The sequence below is a fragment of the Mastomys coucha genome, unplaced genomic scaffold (genome assembly GCF_008632895.1).
Source record: "Mastomys coucha isolate ucsf_1 unplaced genomic scaffold, UCSF_Mcou_1 pScaffold14, whole genome shotgun sequence".
Lineage (NCBI taxonomy): Eukaryota > Metazoa > Chordata > Mammalia > Rodentia > Muridae > Mastomys > Mastomys coucha.
In genome coordinates, this window is record NW_022196896.1 from 130,282,183 (window position 1) to 130,297,395 (window position 15,213).

Below are 15,213 nucleotides of genomic sequence, written 5' to 3' on the forward strand. Positions count from 1 at the left end.
TCCCTTCAGGGTCACATCCCCCAGTAACCTAAATTCCTCCCACAAGCCCCCACTTCCTAAAGGTCTTACCTCCTCCCAACAGCAGCAAGCTGGGACCAACTCCTTAACAGCTGGACCTTTGGAGGACACTCCAGATCCAAAATGTAGCACTCATAGGGGTTGTGACTTTCTGGAACGGTGGGGGAGGGTAAGTAAAGGCGCTGCGTGTTTTGTTGAGACAGGGTTCCTCTGCATAGCCAGGGCTGTCTTAGAACTTAAAGATCCACCTGCCTCTGCCTCCTGAGTGCTGGGACTAAAGGTGTGAACCACCAATACCTGTCTGGAAAAGAATTTCTATGCCCCAGCTCACAAATATTGAATCAGATATTTCAGTCCAGAGGTCAACACCCGTGTGGTTTGTTTGTTTGTTTGTTTTATATAACCACACATTTGTGAATCCTGATTTAATATAACTCCTAAGCCACTGTGTCTTCAACCTCTCCTTCCCGGGAAGCATGGGGAAGAACTCAACAGACCTGCATGGCCATCAAGTAAGCTGGAAAAGACGCAATGCACTCTGGGATGCCGAGCCTAGTGGCTAACATAGGAATTCTCGGACTGCTTTTGAATGGAAGAAATACATGGCCAAATGTTCCAATTTGTCATCTTCTAAGGCTTTGAGCTTCATGCATCCAGCCTGTTTCCAAGACTATACTCAAGAGAAGCCAGAGTACAACCATCTTCCCAACCTCTGGACAAGCCTCATCTTCCCTTCTGGAGCTGATGCCACAGTGGCCTGAGGTGAATTTCATAGGCTGTCCCCTCCCTCCTCTGAGTCATAACATCATCAGCATGAGCAGTGGACCTGAAGTCACTGGAGCAGAGAGGGCAGAGAGGGCAGAGAGGGCAGAGAGGGCAGAGAGGCAGGAACTTCCACACTGTACATTTCTAAACCATGTACCCCAGAAGAATCTTTGGCCCTAGCCTGAGGTTCATCTTACGAAGTTATTGGTTGAATTATGTTTTCCTTCAAATTCCTCTGTTGAAGGCTCAACTTCCTATATGCCAGAATCTGACTTTATTTGCACAGGATCTTTAAATAGGGGACTAAGATAGAATGAGGCTGTTAGGGTGGATCCTAATCTGAGTGCTTGCTGTTACAGGCAGTTCAGACACCTAAAGAGACAACAGGGACGCACAGATCCAAAGGGGCGACCACACGACAGTAAGAGGAGAGGTGCCCGCGTCAGAAATGGAGTCTTTGGACACCTTGATTGCAGATTTCTAGACTCCAGAATTATAAAGAACAAATATCTGATGCTTAAGGTACGAGGCAGACAAATGAGCTAAAGATTGCAAACTTATCTGTACTTCATCGCACCCGTGATCAGAAAGGTGTTCAACTCCAGCAACACGTGACTTGACTACTTCCTTCCAAGCTACTTTCAAACCTTGCTCATTCATCCCTACGTATTCCCTGCTGACGGAAAATTCTCACATGTGTTGCAATTCGTCCTTACTTTCAGAAGGAAGCGGCTGGACACCTCACCTACTTTTCGATGAGACTATTTGATTGTTTATTACAGTGGTTCCCAACTTTCCAAATGCTACCGACCCTTTAAGACAGGTGGTGTGGTGACCCTCAGCAATAACATTATTGTTGCTGCTACTTCATAACTGAAATTTTGCTAGTTGTGAATCATAATGTAGGTATATATCTGTATTTTCTGATGGTCTTAGGCGACCGCATGAAAGGGCCGTTCAACCCTTTGAGGATATCTGGTTTATTAGTTTGTAAGAATAAATGCTATTGTTTGCTCCTCTAGGAAGTATTCCTTCTGATTTTTTTTTTAATTTCAATGAATTTTGTTTATATTTTACCAGGGACAATTTGAGTTTTGTAAATGTCCAAACTCATTTGTGACATTTGTGGTTAAAAGTCACTCCTCTTACCCGCCAGCCGGCTTTTATGAGTTCACATTTTAGTTGTATACCTTAGTTCATCCTACATTTATTTTAGTGGTATGCAAGTGGGATATGGACTGATTTTCCCCCTCAAACAGCAAGCTTTCACTATACAATATTCCAGGAAAACCCCCACTCAACAGTCCACTAAGATGAAGTGCCTCATTTTCCAGGTTATTTTTTTTTTTGAAATTTTTAAAAAAATTTTTGTATATGAGTACAGTGTAGTTGTACAGATGGCTGTGAGCTATCATGTATGTGGCTGCTGTTGATCTCAGGACCTCTGCCGGCCCCACTCGCTCTGGCCCCGCTCGCTCCAGTGTAATTTACTGCAGCTGTCTTCAGAGGCACCAGGAGAGGGCATCAGATCTCATTACGGGTGGTTGTGAGCCACCATGTGTTTGCTGGGATCCGAACTCAGGACCTCCAGAAGAGCAGTCAGTGCTCTTACCCACTGAGCCATCTGGCCAGCCCCATTTTCCAGGTTATTAATGCTCAGATCTGAACACTGGCTAGTCTGTCTTCTTATTTTTCTCCAACATCATTACCATTGTCTCATCACTGCTGTACCAGTTATATATTTAGCTACCTGACAGGGCAAACCTTCTTTCCATCTTTACATTTAATGCTTTGTGCCCATTTCACTCAGAGAATTAAACTAAGTTCTTCTATTCTTTTAAACACACCATTGAGACGTCAGTTAAAATTACATTGTTAAGTCTTTCTCATGAGAAAAACAGTGTCACTTTCTTCAAATCTATTTATTACTTACACCTCAAGGACTATTGCTAGGCATATAATGCTGTTACTATTGTAAATGATGCCCATTTCCTGCATTGATTTTTAATTATCACTAAATTGCATGAAAAGTATTGATTTGGGAATATTACTCTAAATATTGCTGCCCTGTGGAGTTTTCCCATTTATCCTTGCAGGATTTCCTTCCCCTTCGTTCCTTCTTTGTTTCTTTTTCTTATTATTTCATTTTATTTTTTTGAGACACAGTCTCACTCACTCTGTAGCCCGGGCTGGCCTCGCACTCACAGATCCAGCAGCCTCTGAGTGCTGGGATTAAAGCCATGTGTTACCATGATTGACCTTCCATTATTTTGTAAGGCTGTGGTAGATTATCATCATGTGTAGTCAGTATGATTATGTGGAATCCTCATTATAAATGACTCCGTCAGAGCTTAAAAACTTATCTCTTTCTTCATTTTATTTATTTTTTAAGTTCACTCCTCATTGTCTCCCAGCAGCACATGCTGTCCACTGATAGGGCCGAGATCCAATTGTCACCTTTGACCTAAAGAAGCAGCACTAAAGTAGGTCATGTGACAGGCAGAAGGCAGTAGCATGGCTTTGGGACAAAGGAGATCAGGAGACGCCAGAGCCACAGCACTGCTTTCCGATGGCTTGGCCCTGGAGAGCTTGCCTTCTCTTCCATTCAGACAATCCTAACTCTCCTTTAAAATCTAAGATCCCACTGGTTTCTAAGGCTGCTTTGGGGGCCGTTGCCTCTGATAACCCGGTACCTTTGATAGACTTGTTACCGCTCTGCACAATACCTAAGAGAAACAATTTTAAAAGAGGGGTCATCTCTCCTCAGCTAGTGCTTCCGAAACTCAGCTATGATTGGCTGTGGATCTGAGGTAAGACTGAAGATCATGGTGGGAAGCTTGCAGTGGAGAAAGCACGTGACCTCATAACCACCAGGAAGCAGAGGAGACGGACGGGAAAAGGCCAAAGGCACATTGCCACTCCAGGGTACATACGCCCTCAACGATGCGCTTCTTCCAAACAGACCCCAAGGGCTCGAGTTTCTCCTGTCCCCCAAAGCAGCTTCCTCAGCTGGGAATTTCAACACAGGAGAGTTTGGGGTCTGGGAACTACGCCCTCCACACACGGGCCTTTTGGGGATTCTATATTCAAACCATAACAGTAACCTAGCCTATGTATTCCATTTTCAGAAATGTCTTTGATGCTCTCGTGCCCGTAAAACAGCTCCGTGTCACTGATCCTGTAAATGGCTTGTTTTAAAAGAGCTGTAGGCGGGCTGGAGAGATGGCTCAGCTGTTAAAGGCTAGGCTCGCAACCAAAAATATAAAAGAGCTGTAGGCAGTGCGCTATCTAGACAGCATCCTAGGAGCCTCGCGACTGGGCATATGTGTCTAATGTAACAGTTATAACAAAAATTAGCCCTATTCAAGGGGAAATGGGAGCAGGGGACAAACTGGAATAGAAAATTCAGAGGACATTTCTTTCACTAGAAGGAAAGCAGATGGGATACACTCAAAATCCATTTGCAGGGAAACGGAAAAGACCTTCACTCTCTGTAAGTAGGCATTCCTCACTCAGAAAGGCTTTGTTCCCACAACTCCAGATTCCGCTGAAGATTAGAAAAGAACACATGAAAACTGCGTTCATCACATTATGAACTGGGGTTGTTAAAGGGGAAATGCCCATCAAGACTACCCTCGGTCACTCAGTGTCTCACATTTAGATTCCGTCCAATCGTGTAGCTAAGGCAAAGCATTAACTCTTCTCTCACATTCCAAAGTCTGACTGTCTAGGGGACAGCATCTGGGGATTTATGAGCTTCCCTTTTCTCTCCTAGTGATGAAGAAACTCAGAATAAAATGTGCCGCTCAGTCAGAGCAGTTATCTATGACACAATATTCCTTCTGTGGCTCTGGTTCCTCGTCCCTGGCTTGTGTCTTATCATTTATACTTTTAGTAGGTCATTCTGAATCACTTTTGGAAAGAAGGCCAACTGCTTACAGTATTTTTTTTGCTGCTGTCGCTGCTGCATAGGAGCCTGTGATAAATGTCTCTAAGGAGGACCAAGGATGCACAGTGCCAGGTGGTCGGGCTGTCCCACTCTCTGCTTCACCAGGGAGATTGCCACACCAGGGCCTGGAGCAGAGGACTAGAGGGTATGAGTTCTTTCCTAGTGACGAGACTTACAATCAGCTCCTAAGATTAGCCTCAATTCTTGAATTAGTATAAACTCTGGATTGTCACATTTTACAGAGGGAGTGCTGATCTTTAAAGTGTTCACTAATACTTCATATTTTAAAAAAATACTTGGATTCAATAGGAAACAGAACATGGTCACCAGCATGCACAAAAGGAAGGAGAGTGTTTAACAGCTGCAAAGACCCATTTTTATGGGGTATGCTCTAGAACTCCACTACAGGGCCTCAAATTAAGTAATATGGCATTGACCACTGAAAATTCATGGAGGGCGGGCCTCCGGCCAAATGATCTTGTTGCAGTAACAACAATATCAGCAATAACAATGATAATTAGAGCCAAGGGACCCGAAGTCATTTCTGGCATCACAAAGTAACACATGGGTATCCCAAGTTAGTGAAGCTGGCCAGACCCGTCTAGTTGTCTCATTACCTAGAACTAGCACTGTATATCAACTAAACCTCCAAGACGACTTAACAAAACCTCTGGACCAAGTTACCAACCAGTCCAGACCTGAGTCTTTGGTCTCATAGATTCCTTAGAACAGGATTCCATTCTCAGCAACCTGATCCCAGGAGACAATACAGGTCCTTTTCTACCAAGGCATGGATGTCGTCATGGTATCAGTGACCGCTCAGACTCGAACCTCAGAGAAGCCACGCTTAAGAGTTTTCGCTCAGATTTTGTGAGCAAAGATGAGTCAAACGATCTCTACTAACTGGAAACAGGCTTGGTGCACAGGACTCTATCACTCCTCATACAAAAGAATAGCAAAGGTCTATGACTCATCCCAACCCTTTGTTTCTAGAAGTTTCTTTCCTTCTTCTTCTTCTTTTTTTTTTGTTTTGTTTTGTTTTGTTTGTTGTTGTTGTTTGTTTGTTTTTTTGAGACAGGGTTTCTCTGTATAGCCCTAGCTGTCCTGGAACTCACTCTGTAGACCAGGCTGGCCTCGAACTCAGAAATCCGCCTGCCTCTGCCTCCCAAGTGCTGGGATTAAAGGCGTGCGCCACCATCGCCTGGCTAGAAGTTTCTTATCAAAAGCCCTGAAGACGTGTGAGCCCCAGAAAATACATGACAAGAACTTCCCGCTGCTCTTTAGGTAGGAATTTTTACAGGACACTAGCCTGCATCTTCCATGTTGCTGCAGATACCCAAAGAGCAAGATTTTTCAAGACAGAAAAAGAAGATCGTGAGATTTACAATCTCCACCCAGGGAATATCTAATTTTGCCTTTTTTTTTTCAACAACAAGAACAAATTATGGCCATTCCATGGTTTGATTCTTTCAGATAAAAAGTAGGCTTTCGTGTTTCCGATATACAAGCAGAACCATTTAGGCGAACACTTTTGTCTTATTTGATTTTTTTTTTTTTTTTGGCAAATTAGAAATAAATTAGCTATCAACTAGTTCACGGTGTTCTCAGAACATATGATTACTTTAATTCCGCAATGCTTTTTTCAAGTTTTCCCACAAGGGCACCAGAAAATTCACCCACCTTTTCTTCTCTTTTATAAAACTGGAAAGTCGGGAGGTGAAAGATCTCACAGTCTTGCACCAGCTGCTCACAGTCCTCAGTGTCCACCTCCAAGAATATCACATCCTCATGCTTCAAAGACAGGGAATGGAAGTGTGGCTTCATCACTCTGCAAGGGCCACACCAAGCAGCTGAGAAATCCACAGCCACCAGTTTCTCTCCAGCATCTTTGAGCACCTCCTCAAATTCCTCCTTGTCTTTGATCACTCTCACCAAGCCTTCCTCCAGGGTTTCTATTTCTGCTTCAAGATGGAAGAGTCTGCTCTCCAAGGGCTGCACATCTTCTGAAGACTTGATGATGTCACCTTCCTGGGACTGGATGGTATCTTCTGGGGACATGGTGATTTCTTCCTTGGACTGGGTGGTGCCTTCTGAGGACTTGGGAGTATCTTCCTCTTTAGATGGGACACTGTCTTTTAAGGGCTTGTGGACTTTACCCTCCTTGGACTGGATGGAGTCTTGAGAGGACTTGGACATTTTATTCTCCTTGGACTGGATGCTGTCTTCTGAGGACTTGGTAATGTCACCTTTCTTGGATTGAATGGTGTCTTCTGAGGACTTGGGAATGTCACCTTTCTTGGATTGAATGTTGTCTTCTGAGGACTTGGGAATGTCACCTTTCTTGGACTGGATGCTGTCTTCTGAGGACTTGGGAATGTCACCTTTCTTGGATTGGATGCTGTCTTCTGAGGACTTGGGCATGTCAGCTTTCTTGGATTGAATGGTGTCTTCTGGGGACTTGGGAATGTCACCTTTCTTGGATTGGATGGTGTCTTCTGGGGACTTGGGAATGTCACCTTTCTTGGATTGAATGGTGTCTTCTGAGGACTTGGGAATGTCGCCTTTCTTGGATTGGATGGTGTCTTCTGGGGACTTGGGAATGTCAGCTTTCTTGGATTGGACGGTGTCTTCTGGGGACTTGGGCATGTGGCCTTTCTTGGATTGGATGGTATCTTCTGGGGACTTGGGAATGTCAGCTTTCTTGGATTGGACGGTGTCTTCTGAGGACTTGGGCATGTGGCCTTTCATGGATTGGACGGTGTCTTCTGGGGACTTGGGCATGTCAGCCTCCCTGTAATGGGTGCCGTTTGCTGTAGGCTTGAGGGTGCTCCCCTGTTTGGGGTAGGTGGTTTTTGCCATGGACTTGGGGGTGGTGCTGTAGTTGGTCTGCTTGGAGTAGCCCGAGGTTTTAGAAATGTTTTCCTGTTTCAGCTGAGTGGGTTTTGATGAGGTCTTGGGGCTCCCTTCATATTTGGGATGGATAGTATTGTCTGAAAACATGGGGGTGCTACTTACTTGCTGTGAGAACTCAGACTCTGCTGTGGACATATGAAGTGTGTTGCTGGCCATGGAAGCAATGGCCTTCTCTTTGGACTGGGCTGTATCCAAGAACTCTGGGACCAGAAAAGTCTCATTTTTGGATAGAACCTGTAATGGATTTTCTGAACAACAACAATAAAATTAATTAATTAAATCAAAATGAAAAAAAAAAAGAAACAAAGATTGACTACCTACACTAAGGAAGACTTATGCTTTTTTTAATCATTTAAAAAAATTATACATGGGGGCTGGTGAGATGGCTCAGCAGGTAAAAGCACTGACTGCTCTTCCAAAGGTCCTGAGTTCAAATCCCAGCAACCGCATAGTGGCTCACAACCACCCGTAATGAGATCTGACGCTCCCTTCTGGTGCGTCTGAAGACAGCTACAGTGTATTATGCTGGAGCAAGTGGGGCTGTCCTGAGTTCAATTCCCAGCAGCCACATGATGGCTCACAGCCGTCTGTACAGCTATAGTGTACTCATACACATAAAATAAATAAATAAATCTTTTTTTAAAATTATATACATATATGTGTGTATATATATGTATATATACATACACACATCTATATATATATATATATATATATATATAGAGAGAGAGAGAGAGAGAGAGAGAGAGAGAGAGAAAGAGAGAGAGTACACTGTACCTGTCTTCAGACACACCAGAAGAGGGCATCAGATCCCATTACAGATAGTTATAAACCACCATGTGGTTGCTGGGAATTGAACTCAGGACCTCTGAAACAGCAGACAGTGCTCTTAACCACTGAGCCATGTCTCCTGCCCCAGAAAACTTATTCTTAGAGACCATGAAGGCATCTGATGAATGGCGTACAGATCTGAGTAATGTCACTCACCAGACAGCCAAGCATCAGCAAGGACATATGTTTTTCATGTATGTTTCTGGCTTTAACAATAACATCCTTTCTTGATTTAACACTGCCACCTGCTCCCCACATTCAGAGCTCCCCAAGGCAACCCTCCTCTTTCCATCTTACCATTGCTGTCTCTTTCATTTGATTTTCCTCCATTGCTGAGTTTCACGTCCGACTTTTCAGGGGCTCCTGCTTGAACACTGCTCGCCTCCAGCCCCTTGTCCTTATTCTTTTTTTTGTCCTTCTTAAACATCTCTTCTATGGCCAAACTAAGAACAAAATACACTAACTGCTTAATACCCAGGCAGCACTCACTCCACAGCTGACAATCCCAACCAGTACCCCAACAGTGGCCTTTGAGAACTTTGAGGCAGCCCCAGGGCTGGTAGTTATGCTGGGTGAGGCAATGGATGCATAAACAGGCATTATTTCCTCAAGTACAACCAACCACTGAGGTAAGATGCATTGTGATCAGCACCTTAGAGATGGGACACTGAGCCTTAGAGAAGTTACATGGCTAGGCTAGGTCAAGGTTTAAAGCCCATGCTCAAATATTATCCTGGACACTTTTCCAAATGGTCTGTCTACACCAGGGAAATAAACCAACTTTCTCATCATTTTCATCCAAGGTTCTCTCGCCCCAGATTTCTCCTTAGGACTCATTAGTTACGTCATTCCCTTTTTCTATTACCATAACAAAATAACTGAAGCTACTATGTACCCTATAAAGACATATTTACTTAGCTCTGAGTAGTTCTGGAGGTGTAAGGGGAAGCCACCAGCATCTCTTGGCTCTTCATAATGGGGATGAGATCTCAACAATAAGTGTCTTAGTCAGGGTTTCTATTCCTGCACAAACATCATGACCATGAAACAAGTTGGGGAGGAAAGGGTTTATTGAGCTTACACTTCCACATTGCTGTTGATCACCAGAGGAAATCAGGACTGGAACTCAGGCAGGTCAGGAAGCAGGAGCTGACACAGAGGCCATGGAGAGATGTTTCTTACTGGCTTGCTTCTCCTGGCTTACTCAGCCTGCTCTCTTATAGAACCCAAGACTTCCAACCCAGAGATGGTACCACCCACAAGGGGCCCTACCCCCTTGATCACTAGTTGAGAAAATGCCCCACAGCTGGATCTCATGGAGGCACTTCCCCAACTGAAGCTCCCTTCTCTGTGATAACTCCAGCCTATGTCAAGTTGACACACAAAACCAGCCAGTATAATAAGGAAACAAGAAGATCACACAACATAGGAAGCCAGAGCATAGAGAGGAGCTATACATACTCTGTCCTGGTGAGGGTTACTATTGCTGTGATCAAACACCATGACCAAGAGCATCCGGGAAGGAAAAAGGCTTATTCGACTTACAAATCCTGAATCAGTCCATTGAGAAAAGTCAAGGCAGGGACTTAAACTGGGCAGGACCCTGGAGGCAGGAGCTGATTCAGAAGCCACGGAGAAGGTGCTGCTTACTGGCTTGTTTCTCATGGCTTGCTCAACCTCCTTTCTTACAGAACCCAGGACCACTAGCCAGGGGTGCTATCACCCACCATGGGCTGAGGCCTTCTCCCTCAATTACTAATTAAGAAAATGTCCCACAGGCTTGTCTACAGCCCAATCTCGTGCAGACAGTTTTTCAACTGGGGGTCTCCCTCTGAGATGACTCCAGTTTGTGTCTAATTGAAATGAAAGTAGCTAGCGCTTTCCTTACAAACTGCTTAGGATCCCATGAGAACCACTTTAATCCCTCCTGAAGGGAGATTCCCCAAAGACACTAGGTCGCCTCTCAACATTCCTATGCTAGAAGCGAGCTCTCAACTCACAAACCCTGGAGAACAGACTTCAGCACTCACTGTCACTGTCTCCCAAGCATCGCCTCCGAGAAGTGTCACGTGGCAGCAAATGTGTTTCCTGCCAGGCTGTCTCCTCCCTTCTCCACGAGTCCTCCTTGCGTTCCACCATCCTCCTACTTTCTGCCTGAAGAGCAGCTTCCTTGTGGCTAGTCCCAGTTGAATCAGCCATGTGTCTCTCACTATGCATAACTGCAGCTAAACTACCTTTCCACAGGCTGGGGTGAAGCTCAATAGCATAGCTTGCCTAGCATGCATTAGACTCTGGGTTCCATCTGCATGCGCGCTCTTGTACATGTGCATGCGCATGCACACATGCATGGACACACACACACTCCTGTATGTGCATACTACACACAAGCAAGTAAGCACCCCCATGTGTGCATGCACACGCGTGCTCCTGTGCATGCATGTGTGTGCACGCACACACCTTTCAAAAAGAGTTCTCTTATCATTTTGAGGTCATTTTCTCGCTTTCCACATTTACTCTGCATAGCAATCCAGTCCCAGGAATATATGTAAAACTGATGTTTTGCATTTAAGAAAAAGTTTTAAATTATTTTATGTATATGAGTTTTGTCTACATGTATATCTGTCCACCACTTGTATGCCTGGTGTCCATAGAGGCCATAAAAGGGCATCAGGTCCCCCAAAACTGGAGTTACAGATGATTGTGAGCTGTCATGTGTATGCTAGGAATCAAACCTGGTTCTCTGGAAGAGCAACCAGTGCTCTTAACCACTGAGTCATCCCTCCAGCCCAAGGTATGCATTTGCACTTTTTTTTTTTTTTTGAGACAGGGTTTCTGTGTGTAGCCCTGGCTGTCCTGGAACTCACTCTGTAGACCAGGCTGGCCTCAAACTCAGAAAACCACCTGCCTCTGCCTCCCAAGTGCTGGGATTAAAGGCGTGTGCCACCACTGCCCAGCTCAAGGTTTGCATTCTTAACGGAGACTTATTTCCGTGTTTCTTACACCACACTATACTAACAGTCAAAATTAAGAAGGTTGTCTAAGCAGTGGCAGGTCCATGTTGTCTGTAGGAGCTTTGAAACATTTACTAGAAGTGATCTAATCATCTGAGCTTTGATATCAAACCTATTCTACTAAGGGAGAAAGTGATGCTGGTATCGGGCATTTTTTACAATAGAATATACATTATCTGACCCTCCTTGACAGTCTTGATCATCCTACCCCTCTGCCCCTTTCCCCCTCCTCAGGCATTTCCCTCCTTACTCCATATCCCGTCTCTTTCCTGCAGCCCACTGAGTTTGATTAGTGCTGTCATAGGTTGGAAGGCCGACTGGTCTTGTAGCTTTGATCTTGTTTGGCGGCTCTGAGTCTGTGAGCGATGCAAGCACGTCAGACCAGGAGACAGTTATCTCCCAGCATTCCTTTCCCCATCCCCTGCCTCCTGCATCCTTCTTCCCTCTCCTCTAGGATGGCCCCGTGAGCCTCGCGGGGAGGGTTAATATAGGTAGGTGTTTCATTTAGGACTGAGCGCTTCTCAGCCCTTTGAGAATTGTTGGTGTCATAGACCGGAGAGCCTCCTTCCTTGGGTGTGGGCTTTACCAGGCAGCAATGGGATGGTGACATTGTGATGTCGATGAGACTTCCCAGCTGGGAGGAAGGAGGGAGGACGCCTCTTCTAGGCTGTGAGTGGGGAAGCCAGAGGGTAGGCACGTATCTGGCTCTCCCCTTCAGCTGGAAGCATCAGTGTAGATTGTGCCCACATGAAACCCGAAAGCTGAAAGTCATGCTCTCATGCTCTCACTGAGGAGTAGTCAGGAAGATGGATCCCACAGCCTATCCAGGATTTGTCCCAGCACAGCAGGAGCACCAGCTTAGAAGTGAGCGGGGCAGGCTCTGGCCCCTCCAGCCTGCAGGAGAAATGCTAAGGATCCTGCGCATACCTGAGTGAGGCTGGGAACAACTAGACCAGTGGACTATGGAGGCCTTGAGAGAGCAAAGCAGCCCTTTTGCTGAGAAAGGGGATATGGTCAGAGGCAAGAATCACTGTATTAGAAAGAGGCCAGTGTCTGCCGGTACAGCAAGGGATTGCTTGTGCTCCTCAGCCCAGGGCCAAGCGAAGCCAGGCCACTTCACATGGGAAGCCAGCAAGAGGCCAGAGAGTCTGGCACAGTGAATCCATACAGCTCTGTGTACCCACCTTCGTGGGAAGGGGAGGAACCTGAAACACAGAGCTGTCACTACAGAAAACAGAGCCCTGGGTGCTGAAATTCTAACAGGCCCGTTTAATTTGCTATGCCTGCTTCTCCTGAACTCCCTCTTAATCCCAGTGAGGAAAGGCCCAAGGGAGGATTAAGATGCATTTCAGAAAAGCTTTTGAAGCTGTGCTACATCCAACTGTCTTAGCGGGAGCAAGGAAATCTGCATCTACTGTGGCTGCTGGCTGGATCGTGGTCACCTGTCAGCTTGGTCACGTGTCAGCTTGGCAGAGCTCTGCTGGGTATTTTACTCTTCCTCTCACAGCTGATGGATTTCAAGACACTCGAAACACTAATGGTGCTGAGGAATTTCCACTCCACTCATTGTAACGTATGTTTTCCTTCTGCACAGGCATGTCTCCCAGTCGCTCAGGAACCCTTGTGTGAGTCAGGGTGTGTCTTAGGAAGCAAATAACCAGCTATTTTAAGCACAAGGTGGTTTATAGGCAGTTATGAAATAGCCTGAAAGGATCTTATTTGGTCTCCAAACAGTGTGCAGTACTGCAAAATGGACCTGCCTGTAGGGTGGCTGCCTCTAAGATGCCAGGAAGGTGGGGGGGGGGGGGGGGGGGGAGAGGGAGGCCACCACTACCACCACCAAGGTTGGCTTCAAGAACTTTCTGCCAGAGATGCAATCCCAGAGTGAGCCTCTGGGTTTCCTCTCAGCTCAGATCTACAGGGGAGCACTTATGTTAGGCTCCCATGTTCCTTCCGTCTGGGCTTCTGGAAAGAAAGACCAGAGCCAGGTGTGAATGATGCCCTCCCTCTCCAGCAGGTTCATGGAGAATCTAAGTTGTACTTAGAACTCCAGCAGTGAGAGGCCATGACTGCAGCACTGAGCTATCTGCTAGATGGAAGCTGGAGTTAGCACTGGGAATTCACTTCTGTCTGTGTAAGAGGGTTGTGGACTAGTCTCACCTATGATGAGCTGGCATAAATGGTGAGCTTTTGATTTATGAAGCCGTACGGATTCCCCGCAGAGGACTTAGAAAGCTGATCCGTGGAAAGAAGATTATGCTGACCCCCTTTGTCTGTGTTGGTTCTGTTTTCCACTGCTTGGGTGAAATGCCTGTCAGAAACAACCTGGGGTCGAGGTCGGTCGGCTCACAGCTTCAGAGGGGGGTTCCGTCATCATAGCAGGGGAAACATGGTGTAGCAGCGGCTGGGTGGCAGCGGGAGCCATGGCAGAGGCTTGTTCATGCTGAGCAGAGAACAGGACTGGACACAAGTGTGGAGCATCAAACCCCCACCTCTTTGGTCCTGACCTCACCTCCTAAAGTTTCATAACTTGTGCCCTCGCTGTCGCCGTCACCCTCTCCCCCCCTCGCCCCTTCGCTCCCTCATCCCCTCTCCCCCTCGTCCCCGCCCCCGCCCTTCCCCTCTCGCCCTCTGGCCCTCTCGCCCTCGCCCTCGCCTTCGCTGGCAGCTTCGCCTGCCCTACTCCTGAGGCATGCCTTCACTGGTACTAGAACCTACTTCTTTGGGACTCTGGCTCAGACTGAAGACCAGCTGAGGCACAGAGCTTCATGGATGAAACAACTACAGAATTCTTGGCCTTTCCATCAGGAGACAGCCATTGTTGGACTAGCCAAACCATAGGCTGTAAGCCATTCTAATAAATCCCCTTTTAATTTCTATATAGTTCATTCTACCATTCTATTCTCCAAGAAGCTTGACTAATACAACCTCTGAATAAAGAAAAGGAGAGAGTTGGAAGGAGCTATTTCCATGAGACGTTTACAAACTGTTCACGGAAGGTGGGGGAAAAGCAGAACATTGGAAAGCAAATGTATAAAGTAAACAAGTCTAAAATGCCACCAACCGGGACACTGTCCCAGCTCCTCAGCTTTCCCATCCATCCACACATGGGACGGAATGGGAGTCACGTGGTCTAAGACTTTCCTCTCCTGCCCAAATCGAAGCTGCTTGGGGATAAGGACTAGCCTTGATGGTGCTAGCCTCGTGCGCAGTGTGTCACACCGCAGATGCTCAGAGACAACCTGTACAATAGGGCTGGAATGCCTGTGCCTTGTGAGTTCCTCCCCCCCACCTTTTGCCCCTCCCAGGTAATACCTGATTAATTTTGGTAGAAGAGGGGAGAGAATAAAACTGACATTTCAATGCTAGACTCGTGTTTATTGGTATAAATTATTGCTCTCTTCTCTTTTTAAAATATTTATTTATTTATTTTATGCATATGAGTACACACTGTAGCTGTATATATAGTTGTGAGCCTTCATCTGGTTGTTGGAAATTGACTTTAGGACCTCTGCTTGCTCCGGTACACCCGCTCGCTCAGTCTCTGCTCACTCTGGCCCAAAGATTTATTTATTATTATAAATAAGTACACTGTAGCTGTCTTCAGATACCCCAGAAGGGCATCAGATCTCATTACCAGTGGTTGTGAGTCACCATGTGGTTGCTGGGATTTGAACTCAGGACCTTCGGAAGAGCGGTTGGCGCTCCTACCCGCTGAATCATCCC

The 15,213-nt window shown here is 46.1% G+C and overlaps 1 protein-coding gene across 3 annotated transcripts; it reads right to left on the reverse strand.

Annotated features, from left to right (window-relative positions):
- Nucleotides 1-6,324: 6,324 nt before the first annotated feature.
- Nucleotides 6,325-12,033, reverse strand: Txndc2 (thioredoxin domain containing 2). 3 transcript variants are annotated; one of them, XM_031368949.1, is made up of 4 exons: nt 11,738-12,033; nt 9,558-9,625; nt 8,774-8,919; nt 6,325-7,893 (listed from the first exon to the last, which is right to left on the reverse strand). In XM_031368949.1, exons 3-4 carry the CDS (start codon nt 8,901-8,903, stop codon nt 6,350-6,352), a joined length of 1,674 nt encoding a protein of 557 aa, XP_031224809.1. In that variant the 5' UTR covers nt 8,904-8,919; nt 9,558-9,625; nt 11,738-12,033; the 3' UTR covers nt 6,325-6,349. The 3 variants fall into 3 exon arrangements, with proteins under 3 accessions (XP_031224809.1, XP_031224808.1, XP_031224810.1); XM_031368948.1 differs by lacking the exon at nt 9,558-9,625 and having other exon boundaries at nt 11,738-12,032; XM_031368950.1 differs by lacking the exons at nt 9,558-9,625; nt 11,738-12,033 and adding an exon at nt 9,391-9,499.
- Between the last annotated feature and the right edge of the window lie 3,180 nt (nt 12,034-15,213).

What these genes read in the sequence shown, in the direction of transcription:
- Txndc2 (XM_031368948.1), bottom strand. An exon ending in AAATGAAAGAGACAGCAATG is followed by an intron (nt 7,894 to 8,773) that starts GTAAGATGGAAA and finishes GTTGTTGTTCAG; the next exon opens with AAAATCCATTACAGGTTCTA.